The sequence below is a fragment of the Lutjanus erythropterus genome, chromosome 11, assembly GCF_056507025.1.
Source record: "Lutjanus erythropterus isolate fLutEry1 chromosome 11, fLutEry1.hap2, whole genome shotgun sequence".
Lineage (NCBI taxonomy): Eukaryota > Metazoa > Chordata > Actinopteri > Lutjaniformes > Lutjanidae > Lutjanus > Lutjanus erythropterus.
In genome coordinates this window covers 19506433-19526124 of record NC_139327.1, presented here as the reverse complement: position 1 = coordinate 19526124, position 19692 = coordinate 19506433, and the positions used below count along the sequence as shown (strand labels likewise).

Here is a 19692-nt window from a genome sequence, read left to right as displayed (position 1 = left end):
CTATAAACTAAAAAGTCTAATAAAGGTCTTAATGTTGAAAACAAAAAGTTTTAGTTTACAGTACTGTTCTGTTGTTCTGTTCTCAAATCTCTCTACTAAAGTCTAATAAGGGTCTAATCATGGGCACTAATACACTTAAGTATATAGTACCGACCTGTTGTAATGTGTTTGTAGTTACCGTCTAATAAAGCTTAATAAGGGTATAATAAAGTGTCTACCACTGTCTACAGGACATATGATTCATGGCGTGTTACATCTTATTACTGTGCAGTAAAATAAAGTGGAACCAAAACTTTTATAAGAAAACCAAGAAAAAGCCAATATTCACATCTGAGAAGCTGGAACCAGAGACTGAGGCATGGTTGCTTAAAAAATTACTTAAAAGATTGATTCATTATCAGAATATTACCCTATTAATTTTCAACTAAATCAATAAATTGACTCATCATTGCATCCCAACACATGAAAGGTTGTCAGTGTTCTGAAAAACAGAAAAAAACAAAAGAAAACTGTTTATTTTAAATGATAACTCCTCCTGAACATCGTTCCAAATAATGTTTCTCAACCTCAAGTCTAATACAAACTAAAATCTAAATGTCAAAGGATAAAAAAGGGTTGTTTCTGTGATAATGTCAACCTGTTTTCTTCCTGAAAAGCTGAGATACACGGTTCCTCCAGCACACTTTACACACGGGTCTTGATCCCCTCTGCCAAGGACCTCAAATGTAAGCAATGATTCTATTTACCTCACTGGGGGCCTCTAACAGGCATAAATATTTGCTCACTACTAAACCAGTGACTCATGACATTTTGAAAAGGCTTTTAATGTGCAGCCCTCCTGTACACTAAACATGACTTAAAAGGATGAGCACACCACCGCCTCACTCCATTATTAGTGTTAAAATACACAACAGGTGGGTAGTTAAGCAGACTGGCAGCATTTTCCTGTGATGTGTTGCTGCTGCTGCTGCTGCTGCTGCTGCTGCTGCTGCCGAATGAAAGAAGACCGGAAATCAAGTGCTATCATGAAAATAAACAGCAGGATAAAAATTTGTCGTTAGGATGTTGAGGAATATTACAAGAGTAAAAATGTCATAGTAGGAGTTTTCATTATGGAGGTTGACAAACAAAGATGAATTTTTCATGATGTGTCCAAAACAAAGGAGATAACTCACTTGCAGGAGAGCTGATTTATACCGTGTATGAAGTAACAGTCGCCGCCATTCACACAGTAGGCCTTCTCTGTGTCATTGCATCTTCTGGCGTGGCCTGAGCCTGGAGATGGCGTTGTGGTTACTGGGAACAAATAAAGAAAAAAAAAACATGTTACCACCAGTTATATTAATTTGAATATTGATTTAATGCCAGTTTGACTATGTTACAGGGATACTATGGATTATTTGAAGTGGTGGGCAGGAGGTGTTATTGGTAGACAATGCATTCCCCCAGTTTGAAGAAGCAGGGAGGGGAACCAGCACAGAAGCTAAGCAATGAACTGCAGTGGACAGGGTCAGCAACAAAACACCTCAAAAAATCTACATCAGTTTAAGCGTACACTTTATTTAGAATACTTTACTTTAATTTACCTCACAGAACCCAGAAGCTGCTGGTCTACTGCTGCCTCCATCTGTTAGTTAGTTTGTGATGTTTCAAAATCTTAGACCAATTATCTCCCGTGTTCTGCAAGGTAAAATTACTGATTTTGCCTGTGGAGTTTGGTTGGTTTGGAGAGATTTGGCTTATATAACAGTGGTTTCCCATCAGAAGAGGCTGCCTGACTGCAATGTAAAGCAATAAAAATATTCTAAATATAGTGTACACTTAAACTGCTACTTATTTTTTAGGTAGCTAAAAGGTGGTTTTGTTGCTGACCCTATTCACAGCAGTCCATTGCTTAGCTTCCATGCTGGTACTCCTTGCTGCCTCTCCTAACTGTGGACATGTAGACCAGCATCTGCTGTAGTTAGTTCGCTGAATGGATAAGTACCTCATACAACCCCACTTCAAATCATCTGAACTATTGCTTTAATAGCCCCAGTGAGATTAATAAATGATGATTTAAGAATAAAATAAGGAGGCACATTGATACATGATCCTGCACAGGGTTTTTGATTTCATACGAACATGGTTGTTATTTTTATCAGAATGATAGTCTTGCATCTCAACAAGTATTCTCAGCTTTGCTCATATTATACACTTGTATTTCCACGAGAACTCTTAGTTTTCCATCTACAAATGTAATTGTGTCTCTAAGCAGTGTTGACACTATCTGAAGAACTTCTATGAGCAAAGATAAATATTTCCCTGACATAGCGTAGGAGTTGTTTATGCGTTGACTCAGGTCCTTGGAATGGCCCAAAATGTCATGTATCTGCACTTAATCCCCCCGACTCAATAGATATAATATGTTTGGGATGAAGTCTGCTTATCAGGACGAGAGCAGGGACATTTGAAGGAAGCGGAGCGCTGAGAGAGGTGCACACAGTGGCAGGATTGGGCTTGAGAAGGGAGGAGTGTGCTTCACATGTCAGATGTTGACACGTGATTGCAACCGTGTACCTGCTGTCAGACGCTATTTGCACCTTCACAAGAATATGACAGGTCGTTGGTAGGCACACAGAAGTTTCCGATCTGAAGACCCTTACAGCTACAATACACCAGCTTCAGCAGCCATGTCGTGCACAATGTTGTGACAAGAAATTGCACCAGGATTTGATTCAGCTGGACCACTGGCTCTGACATATAGTAGGCTGTTTGCCACCAGGACTAGATTTCACAACTCCCATTTGTTACACAGTTGGAGAAGTTAGTTTGACAGTCCTCTGCATGGAGAAGCGTGCTCTGCTTTGTGCAGAAGCACACTTCTGTTTTAGCTAAAAAAACAGAGTCAAATTCCCATCCTAGTTAGCATAACAAAGCAAATCAGTCTGCGCCTCACTTGCCAGTATGAATAAGTCCAAACATAATATTTTAACTACAACTGGAAATGTTGTGTTATTTGTCAGTAAATATCATTTATTACCAAAATGGGTCATCGCTCTGCAAAAAGCTACTGTGTTACTTTCCGACTCCAAACATACAGTCCAGATACGTGACTGGATATCAAAATCTTCCCTTAAAAATGTGGCTTATTGGAGAATGAAATTACACATTCAACAATGTATTTATGTCAAATACACAAATATAAGTTCTTAAAGTATTTTGTTACACTGTATTTTGGGCAAAATACAAATGACAAAATATTCAAAAGTAAATGTATTTTAAATATGTTGAATTGAAATACTGTCCATCTCTGAATTGATTGTTACTGTTAACATGTATTCAGGTAAACTACCTGCATGTTCTGACAGTCACAAAGGTTTACTATTACAAATATCCACCCAAAAAAATCATAAATCTTTACCTGGTTTAATCTGATGGACATGCCGATACTGTGCGAGTTGTGATTTATAACTTGCCTTTCGTTTTTAGTGAGAAAAAGGTAATATAGTGGGGCTTAAGTTACAAGCTGTCATGTGATTGGTCTGTTGAAGTTCCCCAGATATGATTTAATGTTTCCAACATACCACGGCACCCATCCACTGTCACCTCAAAAATTTTCCAAAAACCTTTCCAGGTTCACCAGTTAATCAGGACTACCTCATCGTCACACCTGACCTCTCGCTTGGAGTGCTGGCGTGTAAAACACCTCGTAAAAAAGATCAGACAAAGCTGTCAGGAAGAGAGAACCTGAAAACATTGTAAAAAAAAAAACCCTCCTACGCTCAAAATAGAAGCCTTGTGCAGTCTTCAACCATAAAACACTCAAAACAAAAGGCGGCAAAAAACAGGCTGCATGAATCTCTATTCTGTATCTGGGGCCGCAGCCAATCCCAGAATGCACTGGTGGGAGGAAAGGGAACGTCCTGGACAGATCATCAGTCCTCTGCAAGGCAGGCTAACGCACAGACAATCGCACTCACACATAATCTCCAGTCCACCTGGCTTACATGTGGGTGGACTGTGGGTGGAAAACAGACGACCCGGAGAAGAACCCACACGAGGAGGTGGAGAACATGTAAACTTCACACAGGAAGGATCACGGCTCATATGTGAACCCTGGACATGTTCTGCTGTCAAAGTTTATTTGGCTACTGGTCGTACCAAATCTGTTTTACTGCACTCACTTTTTCACTCATTCTCATTATTTTTAGCCAACACGATAACTTGTGTAATCTGGTACTTTTTGGGAATTTTTTAGGTGATCATTATCCCAAATTAGTTTATTAGAACCTGCTGAACCTGCCAAATATATCCTAATCGACCACAATCTACTTTTGTTTATTTTAAGGTCACAGATTCCTTTTTGACACAACGCCTCCATGGGCATTGATCTCTTTGAAAATTCAAAGTCCAGAGTAAGACCTCAAAGTTTGTGGCATTGGTGGATTAATCAAATCCCTCTCCATCAGTGTAAAGACAGAATTAAAGTTCCAGTGTGTAAAGCCTCCCACAGACTGTGAGATTTCAGCAATCTCATAAGTTCATTGCGAGCCACACTGTGCGACATGGATCTAATAAACTAAAATTGTATGTACAATGATCACAATTACTGAATCATAGGTTGCAATGCAAGTCAGTATATTGGAAAACGTCATCAGTGTGCATCATCCACCTGCACAGCTGTAATGGTAAACTAGTGGCAAATTAACTTATCGCAGAAGCTGCAGATCCTGTGAAATATATTCTAATCGACCACAATCTACTGTTCTCTCTTTTAAGGTCACAGATTTCTTTTGACACAGCAGCTCCATACCCATTGATCTCTTTCTGTGATTCATGAAGCATTCAGTGGGACACCAACTGTACTCCTTTGGCCAGATTTGCATGAAATTTGGCCATCACTGTGCACCGCTAAAGTTGTAAACACTAAAATGAAGCAGGAATTGAGCCGTTGTTATAGTAGTATTTATGTGTATGGAAAAAATCAGAAGAAGAGGAGGAGGAGAATGTGGACCTGGTGGTGACAAGGTAAAGGAGGCCAACTTGAGATGCCAATTTTGTAAAGGGAGCTAAATATGCTAAGATAGTTTATATAAACACACGTGGATTCCTATTGGTTGGTGAGTAGATGTAGGTTGTAGCAGCAGTCACACTGTGAGATTGTTATCCTAAATTGCTTTGCCATCCAGCTGAACGTTTGCAGGTGGAGGGCCCATACATCCTCCCTTCAGCAGACAAGGTTCATTTGCCTAAAACAACAAACATCACCTGCCTGTATTCAAAAGCTTCCCATGGACACTATTTTACCCTAAATGCAGTGAACTGACGCCTCTGAAAAGATTCAGTTGCACTACAAAGAATATCATAACAATGAAGGTTTTGCATGAGGGCTTAAAAGTCAGACTCCCAGAACAGTTCAGAAAAACCTGTAACATACTCTTGATAACAACCTCAGTTAATGCCACGAGCACATATCAATCAGTATTATACTGAAAAATATGTAAAATATGTAAAATGATTTCATAAAAATACTGCCAAATAAAAGTAATGTTTTCTATGACTTTGGGAAAATTATAGATCTAAGATGTCACACCAAACCACAAGATCACCACATTTTTCCCCACAACTTAGCAACATTCAGCTAATGGCTATAACTACCTTTCAGTGGCTTCAAAGATGGCATCTATCCCAGTACTAACAAAAACAATCCATCTGAGAGCCGTTATTGGCCTGCAGTCATCAACTGACATCCAATCTATGATAATGCACGGAAAGTGTCCCAACTTTATTTTCCTCTCCTCCTTTTCTCTGCTGTCCTCCTTTCTTTCCTTTGTGTCCTCCAATTACTCCCCCAGAGTGAGGAAAAGTTCTGGTTTCGGTGCGTCTTGTATGAACTTAGCTCTCAGTCCTTGTCCCAAGCTTAAAAATTATATGTATACTAACAACAAAATCATATGATACAACTTGCTGGACGTGACAGCCGGCCTGGAGACGATACAACTGTAATCTGTGAGGTAAACACAATTCAGATATCTAGTTCAAATAAAGATCATAGTCATCATATTTGTGGTTACAGAAGTTGAGATTCAACCTTCATGATTATCATGTTGAGTTGAAGGTTTATATGATGGCTGCTTTGATCCAAACAGCTGGAGGCCAAAACGAGAGAACTGCAACTAAACTGATGCACAGAACGTCTATAAATCACACACGTGCACCCACTTCAGGTTTTATAATAAACTTGTAAAACTTGACAAAAGTATGTAAAAACCTGCTGAGCAGCAGTAAAATATCCGGGCAGGGCCCTCAGATGCCATGGACTTATACTGCTTCCTGTCTTCACCTGCAGCGAGCGGTGGTGTCAGACTGAATGTCCACGTCCTCATAATAAATACTGTAACTAACCACTGTGTCCCATAGGTCAAAATGAACTGGAGTGTAGGGAATTTCAAAAAAATATTAATCGCTGGTATTGGTATTAGTACACACATTTGTTACTCAAGTAGAAGTACAGATACCTGTGCAAAAAACAGACTAGTAAAAGTAGATGCACTGATTCAACTTATTTACTTAAGTAAAAGTGAAAAACTCTGAAATATAGCCTCATTTTACGTCATTATGTCTGGTGACGTCTTTTTTTTTTATCTTGTTACATATTTGATGTTTTTTTTCTTCTTGTTGGGTCTTTTTTGTTTTGTTAGGTCTGTTGTGCTTGATATGTACTGATGGATACACCAAGGAATTATCTTTTCTTTGTGTTATTGTTCCGTCCATTGCGGGTGAAATCAGTTTTGAATGTGGGAATGTGAGGAGTAGAAAGTACAGATATTTGTGTTAAAATGTAGGGAGAAAGGGTGAAAAGTTTTCAGAAAAATAAATACTCAAGAGAAGCACAGATGCCTGAAAACTTTACCTAGTACAGTAACAAAGTATTTGTACTCCCACCTCTGCTTTTAGTCATTATTGTGTGACCCTCTCTCTAAGAGATTATGTTTACACACAACTGGTTTCTTGAATTTCCCGTGTTTCTTGGTCAAAGTTACAGAAAAACTGGGTTAAATATTAAAAAAAAAAATCAAAAGTGACTTTGAGGATGAGATGTGTTTCTTCTGTCAGAATATCTATTTGCACTCAGGTGATATTAGTCACATGGCAGCTGTTTGACTATTGCTCTTCTCTCTGAGTCTCACCACTGTCACAATCTAACAAGGGATCAACAGTAAGACTTGAAGTGACCCACAGAGCGTCTTTTGGCCCCATGACATCAGTCTGACTGCACAGAAAACATACTGCTGCTAGTAGTTTTATCATTTATTGGAAAACTCATACAAACAGAGCTACACAGATATGGAAACTGTCCAAGAGATGAAACAAGGACAGTGTTTTCTTTCTGAGGTGATCTGGTTCAGCCAATACAGTGTTTACTCAGGCTGCACTACATGTTTACTGGAGATTAAAACTAACGACAAGGCCTACAAATTTATTGACATGGTTAGAGATACACATACAAACAACAGAAGAGCGTCTCATTTAGGGTTTTATAATGCGGCTATAATCATTATTACGACTTATAAGGTAAGTTTTGACAAGACTTGCGTGGATTTTTTTTTTCTATGAATGAGTGTATACGTGGTGGTGATACAACATCCTCTTCAAGCATAACAAAGTATTTTTCCTTTGATTGAAGCAGATATTATTTCACTATTATTTCACGATACATACAAGTTGGTTTAAACAAGTGCTACCAAAGCTTTTTGTTTTCAACATGCATGTTATTATACATTATAATGGTGGTTTCTCACACATTTTTCCTTTTTCAAAAAATTACAGTTTGGTTCTGGTTCTGCAGCTTTGGATACTACATTTGGTCAGACAGCGATTTCGATAATATTGTGGTTAATTTTGCAGTCCTAGTTTACGCTGTTCATTCCAAGCAGGTTGAGCCTCAATTTCTGAGATCAATTATGTCTCAAAGTTGGAAAAAATGACAACAAAGAACTGCAGTATGCAAAACATGCAGGATGAAAATTACAGACACAACTTTCAACTTTATTCGACTTTTGAAATTACACAAAGAACAGCAAGTTGAGGCTTTTCTGGTGGCGTTACACTTGGTGAAGAACACATTTTGACTTGTTTAGGACTAAAGGTAACATAAGTTTTATATGTTATTTTCCTTTTATACCACATTGTATTTATTGTATAGTGTTGAATCTGAATGTCTGACTTGAGGTGGACTCATTTGTAATCATCCAGTGAAGCTGCTGTAAACAGTCCACAGTAATATCTGTTGACAGTTGTTTTAATAACATGTGCAGCGAATGCTGTACGTGTTCATCATTGCTATGGAGAGCAGCTGTTCAGTCGGGTTAGACTGGCACCGTTTTTGCATGTGCCTACTAAAGAAAAAACAGAGGAAGTACATTGCACTGTCATGTATCAGTCCATAAGCTGAAAGCTGCAGCGTAATTCAAACATTCTTTTATAAACCAATCAAGATACATAATCAGTCACTTGAGAGCTCCTCTGTTCCACCTGCTCCAGTTAGTCTTGTCAACTGCTTGATCGTTTTTTCTGTATTGTGTTTGAAATGATAATTAAGGGAAGGGCAACAGTGGGCAGCAATATTAACAAAAATAGCTTTGTCTAATTTGGAAATTAACAGTTTTGTTCTAAGTCTTCTTTTATGTTTTTTGTTTTTTATTGGTTGTCATCTTCTTTCCAGACAAAGCACTTTAATCTGCACCGATCCCCGAGAGGCAGGACGGTAATGGTGAGGCTAAAAATGGCTGATAAAAGAGATACCTTAGCTTGATCACAGCGTAAAACGTTTCCGTCTTGTCTTGCATTACAGCGAGAATGGGTTTAACTACTGAGAAGTCAGAGAAGGGACACCGTTACATGTAAAATCTTTACATGTACCAGAGAATCCATAAATATCACGCAGCACAATCCCTCAACTCACGCAGGGGACCAGAGTTCAGGTGTATTGGTCAGTGTTGACTATGCTTTCCTGGCAGATTCCTAAACAGAGTTCGTTTATCTGCACTTGTGTGGCCAGTGTTTGGTTAAGTTTGCTTAGTTTTTTAACCCCGGGTTTCAACTTTCCTCGGTTCTGTAGCCCAGGGGCTTAATCTGAGTTGGAGTTGGTTTCCTCTAGGTTAGCGAGAGCCACAGTGTTTAGCCATCAGCCCTTGCCACTGACTTTGATTAATCCTCATGGCCCAAGAACTGAAAAGAAAAGCTGGGGGTGCAAGCAGGACCATCTGGAAACCTTCATAAACATGCCTGTCTTTCCACGCTCTCCAAAGGATTCTAGGAAAATCGTAAAAATGAAAAGAGAGGTCCCCGTTGCACAGTTTTTCCTCTTGAGGCACCCTGTGCATATGCAGCAAACAGAAGAGCGCTCACGCTGACTCTGAGCCCTGCGCTGCACCTCACAAGCCAACCTGAAACGCTGAATTGTGTAATGAAATACATTTTCAATTGGGCTGTCTATGGTGCAGAGTTATATACATGTCCCCCTAATTTATGACAAATGTTGATAATTTACTGCAGCCTGGCTTAATCTTTTTCACTTCTGCACTGCATTTGAACAGAAAGCCATCTCAAAAACACAAGACAGAATCTGATTCTGTGAAGGGAGAGAAAGCCAAGGCAGTTATTCAACCAGCGGCGGATCGCTTCCATCTGGACTTTGTTATGGCTTTGTGTTTTCACTCTTAAAAGCAATGTTATCAGGATAAAAAGTATAAATTATGTAGCCTATTTGGGAGTGTGTCATTGAGCGAGAACAGTGTGCTGACTGGATCCATGTCTGATGGGACAACATTTTTGCTGTAAGGCAGATAAAGGGACAAGATACAATTGTGAACTTATTAGTCATGTAAACGTTAATTGTTACAAATGAAAAATAACTTTGTTTGGCCTCAGATACATACAACTCTGTGGTAACACTTCATGATAATCATTATTAATAAATTGATATTTGATAGTTAATTGAACCTTAATCAATGATTATTTCAGGCTGCAGCCTTGGCAGACAGCAGCCCACCTCTCCTATCGCTAATGTCTGTATGACCCCAATGTTGTTATCAGCAAAGCAGGACAGATAAGGCTCGTAAACAGTGTGGTTTGTCACTATTTTAACCTAGAAATAAAAATCAGGCTGTGTCAGAATAAACTGGAATGAAACTACTCGAGTGGAGCAATCTGTAACCACATTCAGCATAGATGTGTGGACGTTAACCTGTAAGGAGAGCAGGCTGCTGGTGCTAACACTGCCCACACATTTTTCACTCAGTGTTTAACATTATACATAATAAATTGTGCTCAATTTATGGATTGATGGATGATCAGGATGATGGTTATTATAAAGTGTTACTAACTCCTTTGGTCATTAAAAATATTTAAAGAAAATCAAATTAAAGAGTATATAAACTGAATAAAGTGCTAACTGGGCAGTAGTGCGCCAACAGGTGGCACCATGCTGCAATAGCAAAAAGTCACTTTAACTCTTTCTTTAATTTATGTAAGTCATCAGAATTCAAACAAGCAGAAAAATTTAACTCAGGCCACAAAAATCAATCAGATGGTAAAATGATAAATGTCTCAAGTACAAAGCCTTCAGCAGACACATAAAGAGGGTGGTATCTGTAATAGTTCTGCCACCCAGACATGCTTTTCCACAAGTCAGTTTTATGTACCAGAAAAAAATCTCCTCCTCCCCCCTCACCTCCCGACTCCTGGCAGGGAATGTCTGACATGTCTCCTGTTACAGCTGGGACCAAGATCTTTTATCTCTATAACTAGAGCCCAATTCATATTGCATGCATTCTTGCTACACTTTCTTGTGTGTGCACTGAATTATGTTCCCTTCTGTCATTCTGAAAGGAGTGGCTATTCTAGATGAAGCAAATAAATGAGATAAATAGATAAGGACACAGTACAAAAGACCAAAATTGGTGAGGTGTGTGGTTTTGGTTCAATATGAAGTTGTTGACAGCAGGGTCTGATGTGGTGAAAGAGGATGTGCAGGGACATTTCATGCATGAAAGAAAAGGGAAAACAAACTTTGTGGGGCTTTTTTTTTTTAGCTATTTATATTGTGGGAGTAGCGGTATTGAAAAGTGGTATTATAGTTCTATAGAAAGAGGAGCCGGAGACAAATTACACCAATAACACAGTGAGATAAATGTCCGGACCTCGCTTGCACAGACTGCTTTGCTACAAGAAGGATCTGCTACATGTAAACATTTGCCTTTATATTTATGATAGATTGATACTTTTGTATATAGATTCTATTAGTTATATCCAATCCATGTTTTCATTTTCAGATTTAGAACCACAACATATTTTGACAGGAGCTCAAGTCCAGACAAATGTAGCAGCAGTGAAACAAATGAGCTAAAAAAAAAAAAAAAAAAAGAGATGGATACGGGAGTAATGCAGGGAAGAGGAGGGTTGAAGAAAAGAAGGTTTTGCCGACAGGATCTTAAGTTGGAAAATATTCCAGCTTGCCAAAACCAACAAAAAACAAGCACGCACTCACTTCCACACATACAGTACACTCTTAGAAATAAGGGTTCTGAAAAGGTTCTTCCTGAAGGGCTGGGGTTCTACCCAGAACCATTTGCTTCTTAAGAACCGTTTTAGGGGGAAAGGATTCTTCAAGGATTGCTGAAATCATCTCAGTAGAATTCCCTCAGTGGGTTATAGATACAACCCTGGAGATATGAAAGGGCTCTAAATAAAACCCTTGGAACATAACAGGGTCCTCAGTATGACCCACTGAGTGTGTTTTACAGAAACCATGAAACTGAAGTAGAACCCTTTTGGTGTATTCTAGATAAAAGGTGAAACCCTCTGCAGAGGCTTCTGGATGGAACCATTACACTACAGGCAGGTTCTCTGTAGAACACCACATAGGGTGTGTGTGGGGGGGCTTTCACAGATTTTCACAGATGGTTCTAGGTAGGTTTCTAGGTAGAAGTCTCTGAAAGGGCTCCAAGTGGAACATAAATAAAGAAATCTTCCAAGAACAAAAAAGTGCTCTCTTATGGGGACAAGCATAAGAACCATTTATGGTTCTAGGTAGCACCTTTACATCTAAGGGTGAAGAGGCACACCCAATCAATGGCAATATCCAGCATCTGTGTCTTCAAGCGTTTTGTACAGAGTTCAAAGTGAGCAAAAGAGATTTCATGTCAAATACCCAAAGAGGAATTAAATGACTATTTACTGTAGGTAGGACCCATTATGAATGAGAGTGCACTTAAAGCTTTTTTTCAATAGAAAATTATCCACAATTCAAACACCTTCAGTACGAAACAGGAATGTTTAGAAATGAACAAAATGGAGCCTGCCAGGAACATTAATCTACCACCCACTCTCCAACAAGACTGCCACCGCCACAACCAGTGTGTCTTCTTTTATATTCTTGTCTCCTATTACCATTTTTCAGTCACATAGCTGATATGCCTGGTCTTGCCTGCCTCAATCGTCTCTGCACTGAAGTGAAACCAAAGAGCAGCCCAGTGTGGGTGATTGCACAACAGCTGCTCATGCACTGCAAGAGAAGCAAAGTGCACTTTAAGAAGGGCAGGGTACGGTGCGGGTGCTGCATAAACGGGCGCTGGTGTTGCTTCTGGTGGGCACCAGAATGTGCGCAGTTGGCAACATATGTGACACATGTCGGTGCTTTCCGCGGTGCGGTTTGCAGACGGGGCTGTTTGCTGCTCTGTCTTTTCAGAAGCGGCTCAGGCTCAGCGTGGCATCCTGAGGATGCCTGTTACCTTTTCCCACTCTGACCTGAGAGACTGTTGTTTACTGCATCCTTGTGCTTGCATCGTTCCCCGCTGGTAGGTATTGTGTGGCCACTGCAGTCACAGATGAGCAAGAAGACAACACCTCTGCAGAAAACTTTCAGTGACACTGTCAGCTAACTCCTGCAGGGACGTATGCTTGTTTGCTAAAGATTTAAATCACTGAATCACCTAGTGTAAAAGGAAAAATCCACCACGTTTCCAGGTCATCCACTTTGGAGCCACTCAACCTGGTGCCATCTTTTGTCTAAACTCACTTGATAGTAGAGCTGCTACAATTAGTCAGTTAGTTGCCAACTATTAACAACTATTAGGATAGTTGATCAATTGTTTTTAGTCATTTTTTAAGAAAACAATGTCCAAATTCTCTTTTTTCACTCTCTAAAATTTGAATTTTTCTGTATTTTTTAGTCTTTTATGACAGTTAACCAAATATCTTTGGATTGTGGAGAAAACAAAACATTTGATGTTGTCTCCTTGGGCTTTGGAAACCACTGATCAACATTTTTAACCATTTTCATGACCTTTAAATCAAATCATGGATTTGGATAATCACGAAACTCTTAGTTTACAGGTTAAGTGTCACTGTAATTGCAGTCTACTTCTGCCTACAACAGAAATAATAAATACAAGACAAAAGTTAGGTCAGCAAAAGTAGCTGGTTTGGAAAAAAAAAGTAAAGGAAGAACTCTTTGGTAATTTTAGAGAGCAGTATACTGATACTGAAACTGAAGGGACAGTTCACCCCACAAACAAAAACACATATTTTCCCCCTGGCCTGCAGTGCTGTTTATCCATCTAGACAGTTTTGGTGTTTGTTGCTGGGTTTTGGAGATGTTGCTTGCAGAGATGTCTACCTTCTGTCCAATATAATGGGACTAAATGCCACTTAGCTTATGGTGCTCAAAGCACCAAAAGAACACATTCAAATTCCAAAACTCATGACGCAGTTATTCAGCATAATCCACAGACCTTGTTGTGAGCAGTTTCATATAGGAACTACTTCCTTCTATCAGAAAGAAAGTAGTTCTACTGTAATTCCTGCATGAAACTGCTCACAAAAAGATTTGTGGATTATTTTGAGCAACTACGGCATGAATTCTGTAAAGAGACACTGCTGTTTTTCAAATGTATTTTTTTCCACTTTGAGTGCCACAGTACAGTGCCATCTAGTTCCATTGTATTAGAAAGCAGACATTTCTGTGGCTGATAAACAGCACTACACACAAGAGGAAAAACATGTATTTTAGATTTTGGGGTGAACTGTCCTTTTAATCAATTACCATGTATTGCTAAAAAAGAGTAAGGCTGCAGTTTGATTATTTATATCTGATTATTTTTGACAGATATTATGATGGTGATATGATTCATAATTCGTGGGAATTAAAATTTCCATTTTCACCAAAAAAACAACAACAACAAATCCAGTTAAAATCATGACGACATTGGTTGTTGTCTGTACCAAGTAAACATTACAGCACTGCAGTACTTCAATATAATGCTGTTTTGTCCCATATTTTACCTTTAATTTTAATAATATTTCCTCAATAAAGAATATAAATAAAGAAAGAATATATTAGCATCACCAAGTGATTCTAGATAACTATCACTTTAAAAGGACAAAATCTGAGGCATCCACGCTTCTCTCTGTTGTCCTTCACCTTCAACAGCTGGCCCTCATTTCTGAGGAAGGGCAGACTTTGGAACCGTGTACCAGATACAGAAGACATATACCACAGCTCCATATTTGGGTCTTGTGCTCTCAGCTACAGTAGTGGCCAGCTGCTCGGACTAAAGGTTTTCCCCCTGCTATTTCCCCGAAAGCCAGAAAGCACACAGTCTGGGCTTGTGTGTGTGTATGTGTGTGTGCTGCAGCCCTCCTTCACTCATATACACACACCACCCACACTCGCTGTATGTCCTGAAAGACGGGCAATGGAGCACTGCTGTTTTGTTAGGCTGCTGGCCCTCTGTATACTAAAGGATGAGTTCACTATGAGTGTATCAGTGATTAAAGTGAGTGTGAAATGGCTTCCACACTGCTGACAGTACACGCTACTCATGCAGAATCCCCAGGAAAGAACTTACTCACCCCCAACAGACATGATATGATGAGCACAGTTGCAAAATTGCCAACAAAAGGAAGCAGCATGATGGAGTAATGGGAGGTTTAGGAGGAGAGACAGCTGTGGCAACCAAACTATAGTACTGCGCTCCTGAACTTTAAGCAATGGAATGGTAAGTATACGTTCTTTGAAAACGTGCAAAGACACCCACGATCGCTCACGTCCCATTCTGAAAAATGCAAAGTAAAAGGAGGAGCAGGGGTTTGTTTGATGTGCATGAACAATAGTTTACTCACAGACCTGTTTTCAGTGCGCCGGCTCTGTTCACTGAACTTCTAAGCAACTGCAAATTATCACTGACTCAGTGCAGGCGAGCCTTTATGACTCAATGAATCATTTTTAGGCACTGATAGACTTAAGGGGGGGTATCGCCTTCTCTGGTGCCCCCATGTTTGAAAAAATGCCACAGTAGTGCCATCTTGGATGCCCCTATGGTGATGATAAATGCCCTCTAGGGTGACCTACTGTCCAAGACAACACGCTGTGAATGCAAGACTGCCTTTCTAGTGAACAAAAGATTGTTTTTAAGTGCCATTTCCAGTGGAAAAAACATAATTAATGTCCTCTAGAGTGTCCTTCAAAAGGAGAAAATGTTGTAAAGTGCCGACTAGAGTGCTCCTTTAGTGGACAAAATATGATAAAGTGCACTCTGCGATGCCCTTTGAGTGGAAAAAACATTGTGAAGTTCCCTCTAAGGTATGTTTCAGTGGACAAAATCTAACTGCCCTCTAGAGCGCCCTTTCAGTTAAAGTGTGATAAAGTTCCCTCTAGGGTGAAAAGTGCCCTTTTGGTGGACAATACATAATAAGATTACCTCTAAAGTGCCCCTCCAGTGGGCAAAACATGATAAAATGCATCACGACTTTAAGCACACTGGTGCCCCACTGCCCCTTTTATTTTTTTCACCCCTTCCCTTCAGACAGCCTGAGTTCACCATTGTTTTTAAGCAATATTTCTCCCTCTTTGAAAGTATTAACAAACACTTCTTGTTAGTTATTTGGCCTGTTGAGAACAGAATCCTGCACAGTCATCCACAGTTGGGGTCACCATGAGGGGAAAGACCACCAGGACAGCTGAGGGAGCCTGAAAGGGAATCTTTTATTATGCTATTAAATTGAGTCTGAGATAAGTTTGAGTGCTGGGCCGTGGAAGAGTTAACAAAGCCGTGCACACAGCAGAACCTCATGTCACCTCCTGCTCACATCACTCAGCTCTTCAAGTGTAACAGCTGCTTCCTTCCACACACATAGCAATATCCTCACTCATTCACACTGAGGGCTTAACTGTCCCGCATAACACAGTGAGATTACTGGATATCCTAAGAAGTGAGATGCATTGTGATTTTCAATAACTTCGTTGTTTTTGCAAAGATTTGATTGAGGATGCCCACTTATCGCACTCTCTTGACAGAGATTAAAGAGAATCAAGAGAGCAAGCGGAACATAATACGTTGCTTCGAGAAACTTTTTTAACTGGTTAATATTTTTGACTCGTTTTCCACAGATTCCGATAATGATATGATCCAACAGCTGCCTCTTCTCTAGCACATTAGCGCATACAGATGGTTTGACAAATTAAAGGGAAATACTATAGTGTTTTAGTTAAGAAGTCTACCAAGAACCTCCGGAACAGCTTCACTGCTCAGCTCTGTGCACTCTACTGACAGAGGTGAACTGCATTTTTGAAAAACACATCTCCTCATGTATTCATGATAATGCTGGAGAGGGATCGCTAACACGTCAGTCTAAATCTGAGGATTGATTTATTGGCAGAATGTTTCTGAAAGTTAATATAAGCTTCAGTATTCAAGTATGTTTTCATTAGTATATAATCACTTATAAATAAGATTTATGTTGTGTTTTTGTTACTTTAGAACAGGTGTGCTGAACTTAGTTTGATCCCGTGCCATATCAGCCTTACAGTATGGTTTTCCCTTGAAGGGTTGGTTGTAAATGTAGGACTATAATATATCTACTTGTTATCATATCATATCACATAATTACCCCTGCATTTGATTATAATTTGTTTTAGTAATTTAATAAGCAATAACTAGCTCTGAAATCAGAAGTCTAGGAAACACAATGGCAAACACATGAGGCCCAAACATGTGTTCACTTTTCCAGTAAATTTCTTTCTGTGTCAACTTTTCTTTTCTTGGACATTTTTGCTTTTTGGACTATCGACAACTACTACTCAGCTATGGTGCCACTGCTGGAAACAGCTATATGGTCCTGAGATGCTATCCAGAATATACTGACATCTTACACCTCAATGCCTTCAGTACATGGACAACAAAATCAGAAAGTATATTGGGACTTGTAGTTTATGGACACTTCTGTAATGCAACACTGAACTGTATTGTGCAAATTATATTCTTTGCAAAACCTTGTGGGCCGCGTAAAATGAGGTGCTGGGCCAGATTCAACCTGCACGCCTTGAGTTTGACACATGTGCCTTAGAATGAGATGTTTATAGCAACTGAGAGAGCAGGTCTTCTTCCACAGAGGCCAACATGTTAAATTGCCATGTTTCTACAGTTGCCCAGAACGGGCAAACCAAACACTGGTTCCAGAGGGGGCCTTTTCCATTTTTCTGAGGTTTTGCATCGACGATAGTTTATCCTGCATGCTTGGAAGTGGAGGGTGAGGCAAGCGGTATTCTGTTGGTTGTAACTGTCAGCCTGATTGCTAAATGCCATTAAATCCTACACACTGGTCCGTTGAAGGGCGACTCCATCTGCATTTGTTTCTTGGAAACTCCCACTCAGTCATTAGTAACAAGTGGTGACGCAGGTTACAGCACTGATGCCTTCCCCTTCCCTCTTTAAATCTGGTTTACATGTCGCAACGTCATCATGCATCAGGTCATGGGGGAAAACATTTTTACAAGGGCTTGGGGTCAAAAACATTTTGATGCTACAACCTACTTAGAACACAGTTTGAATGCTCAGATTTTAATAAATAATATATAGTGCTGGGAAGCTACAGAATGATTTTAAAAACCACGCACACAAAAAAATTTTTACACCTACCCTTTACATAAATGATCGCTGGTGACCTGTATAAACGCATCTGCCTTTATAATGCTTTTCCACTTTATTCTGGTTTTTCTTTTGATTTGTCACCTGTCTCTGTATGTCAACGCCAATAAGTCATGCTGTGCATAACTCTAAAAAGGCGATGAATTACTGGCATATTGGGGAGCTGATTTATGTTTTAGATGTCAGCCACCTAACATTACTTATCTTCTCCCACGTGAACTGGAAGTTGTTTGAGTTGAAGCACTGCTCAGTAAATTGGACTCCCATTGCTATGTCAGAAAACACATATAAATCTGGAAACTGATGTAGTCAAAGATTTAGAATAGGCTTTATGGGAATAGCATGTAGGATTTCATAGCAAACATACTGAATACAAGTATTAGATACATGATCAAAACACACATGCCTGGGCTTAAATACTTGTGAAAATATGCACACCTAGATGCCAAAAGAGCAGCCAAACACTGACGCATCTCTTTCCTTGCAGGCATTACAAGAAGCTTTCTGTTGAAGAACCCCATCAAGTTTCTGGAAACTCATCATGATTAGTGTTTCTCTTTGATTTATTATTCCATTGGATGATATTCAAAGTGTCTGGTTCAAGTCCTCCTCAGTCTTGTGCTGAAGTATACACCGAGCCCATTTGTAACGTCTCACGCCGTGCCCCGATGGCTCAGCGATGCTTGCACGACCGCATGATGTGTGCTTACGATGCTGTGGGTGTTCATCCGCTCATGACATAAACTCTTCCATTTACTCTGGATCTTCCCACTGTGCCGGATGCTGCCCACTAATACAGGAAAAAAAAAAGGGCCCTGACAATAAACAAAAACAACGTGCAGTGTGGGTGAAGTGACGATTCTGTGACTCTGCCTCTGGAGCTAAACATCATTGTGGGTGAACTTCAAAACAAGGTCCAAACTCTGACACACTCCAGCTGTCATGAGGTAAGAGGTGATGTTAGACGGAATAACAAACAGTCCTTTTCAGTTGATAAAAGTTTAGACTGTGAAAATAATGGATTGGCTTCTAAACTGTTGTTTTTAATACTTTGACCTTTAAATTTAAATTATTTTTAACTTCTTATTTTCCAGTTTCAAAGGGTGTCATGAGAGTTGTAACTCTCACACATTGCATGCTGGGAAGTCTGCTAACATGCTGATCATGTTTCTTGAGAAAATTAATTAAATGTAATGACTGAACTCTATATAGTATAGAGTAGTATAGTACATTGATTCAACTCATCATTTCAGGTCAAAAGTCCTCAAATTAAAAGAACTCCTGTTTTTGAGTTCTGAAAATAAACACAAATTTTAAGCTTAATTAAGTTGTGTAATATAAAACTTGCATATTTTAGTTAATGAGAGAACATTATGTGGTTCCACTTAATTCCTGTATGATTTTATTTACAGTGTAAGGGCATTGCAGTAATGAAGGTGCAGTGACTGCAACATGAGACACTATGAAATTTCGCTTCCAAAAGCCAAAATCAGAATCAAATCCCCGTATCGCTGGCAGTCAGCGTCATTTAAAAACCACAACAATTTCTCTTGGCTTTGTTTGCCTTTAAGATTACAACATCCTATTCACTCCGCAGAGCCAAAACTGTATCCTGATCTTGTTCTCAAACCTGTCAAACTGACAAGACCTGAGATAGTGGTGCAATCGGACGGCCACCTCGGAGGAATGCCTGTCCAGACCCCAGGACTGAGGATAATTT

The 19692-nt window shown here is 39.6% G+C and overlaps 1 protein-coding gene across 4 annotated transcripts in view; it reads right to left on the bottom strand.

The window, feature by feature from the left end:
- nrg2a (neuregulin 2a) overlaps positions 1–19692 on the bottom strand; it is a 115386-nt gene that overhangs the window by 24583 nt on the left and 71111 nt on the right. For all 4 annotated transcript variants that reach the window (XM_084731178.1, XM_084731176.1, XM_084731175.1 and 1 more), the window contains exon 4: positions 1176–1296. In XM_084731178.1, the coding sequence (XP_084587304.1) occupies positions 1176–1296 (121 nt within the window). The remainder of the gene's footprint in view (positions 1–1175; positions 1297–19692) is intronic.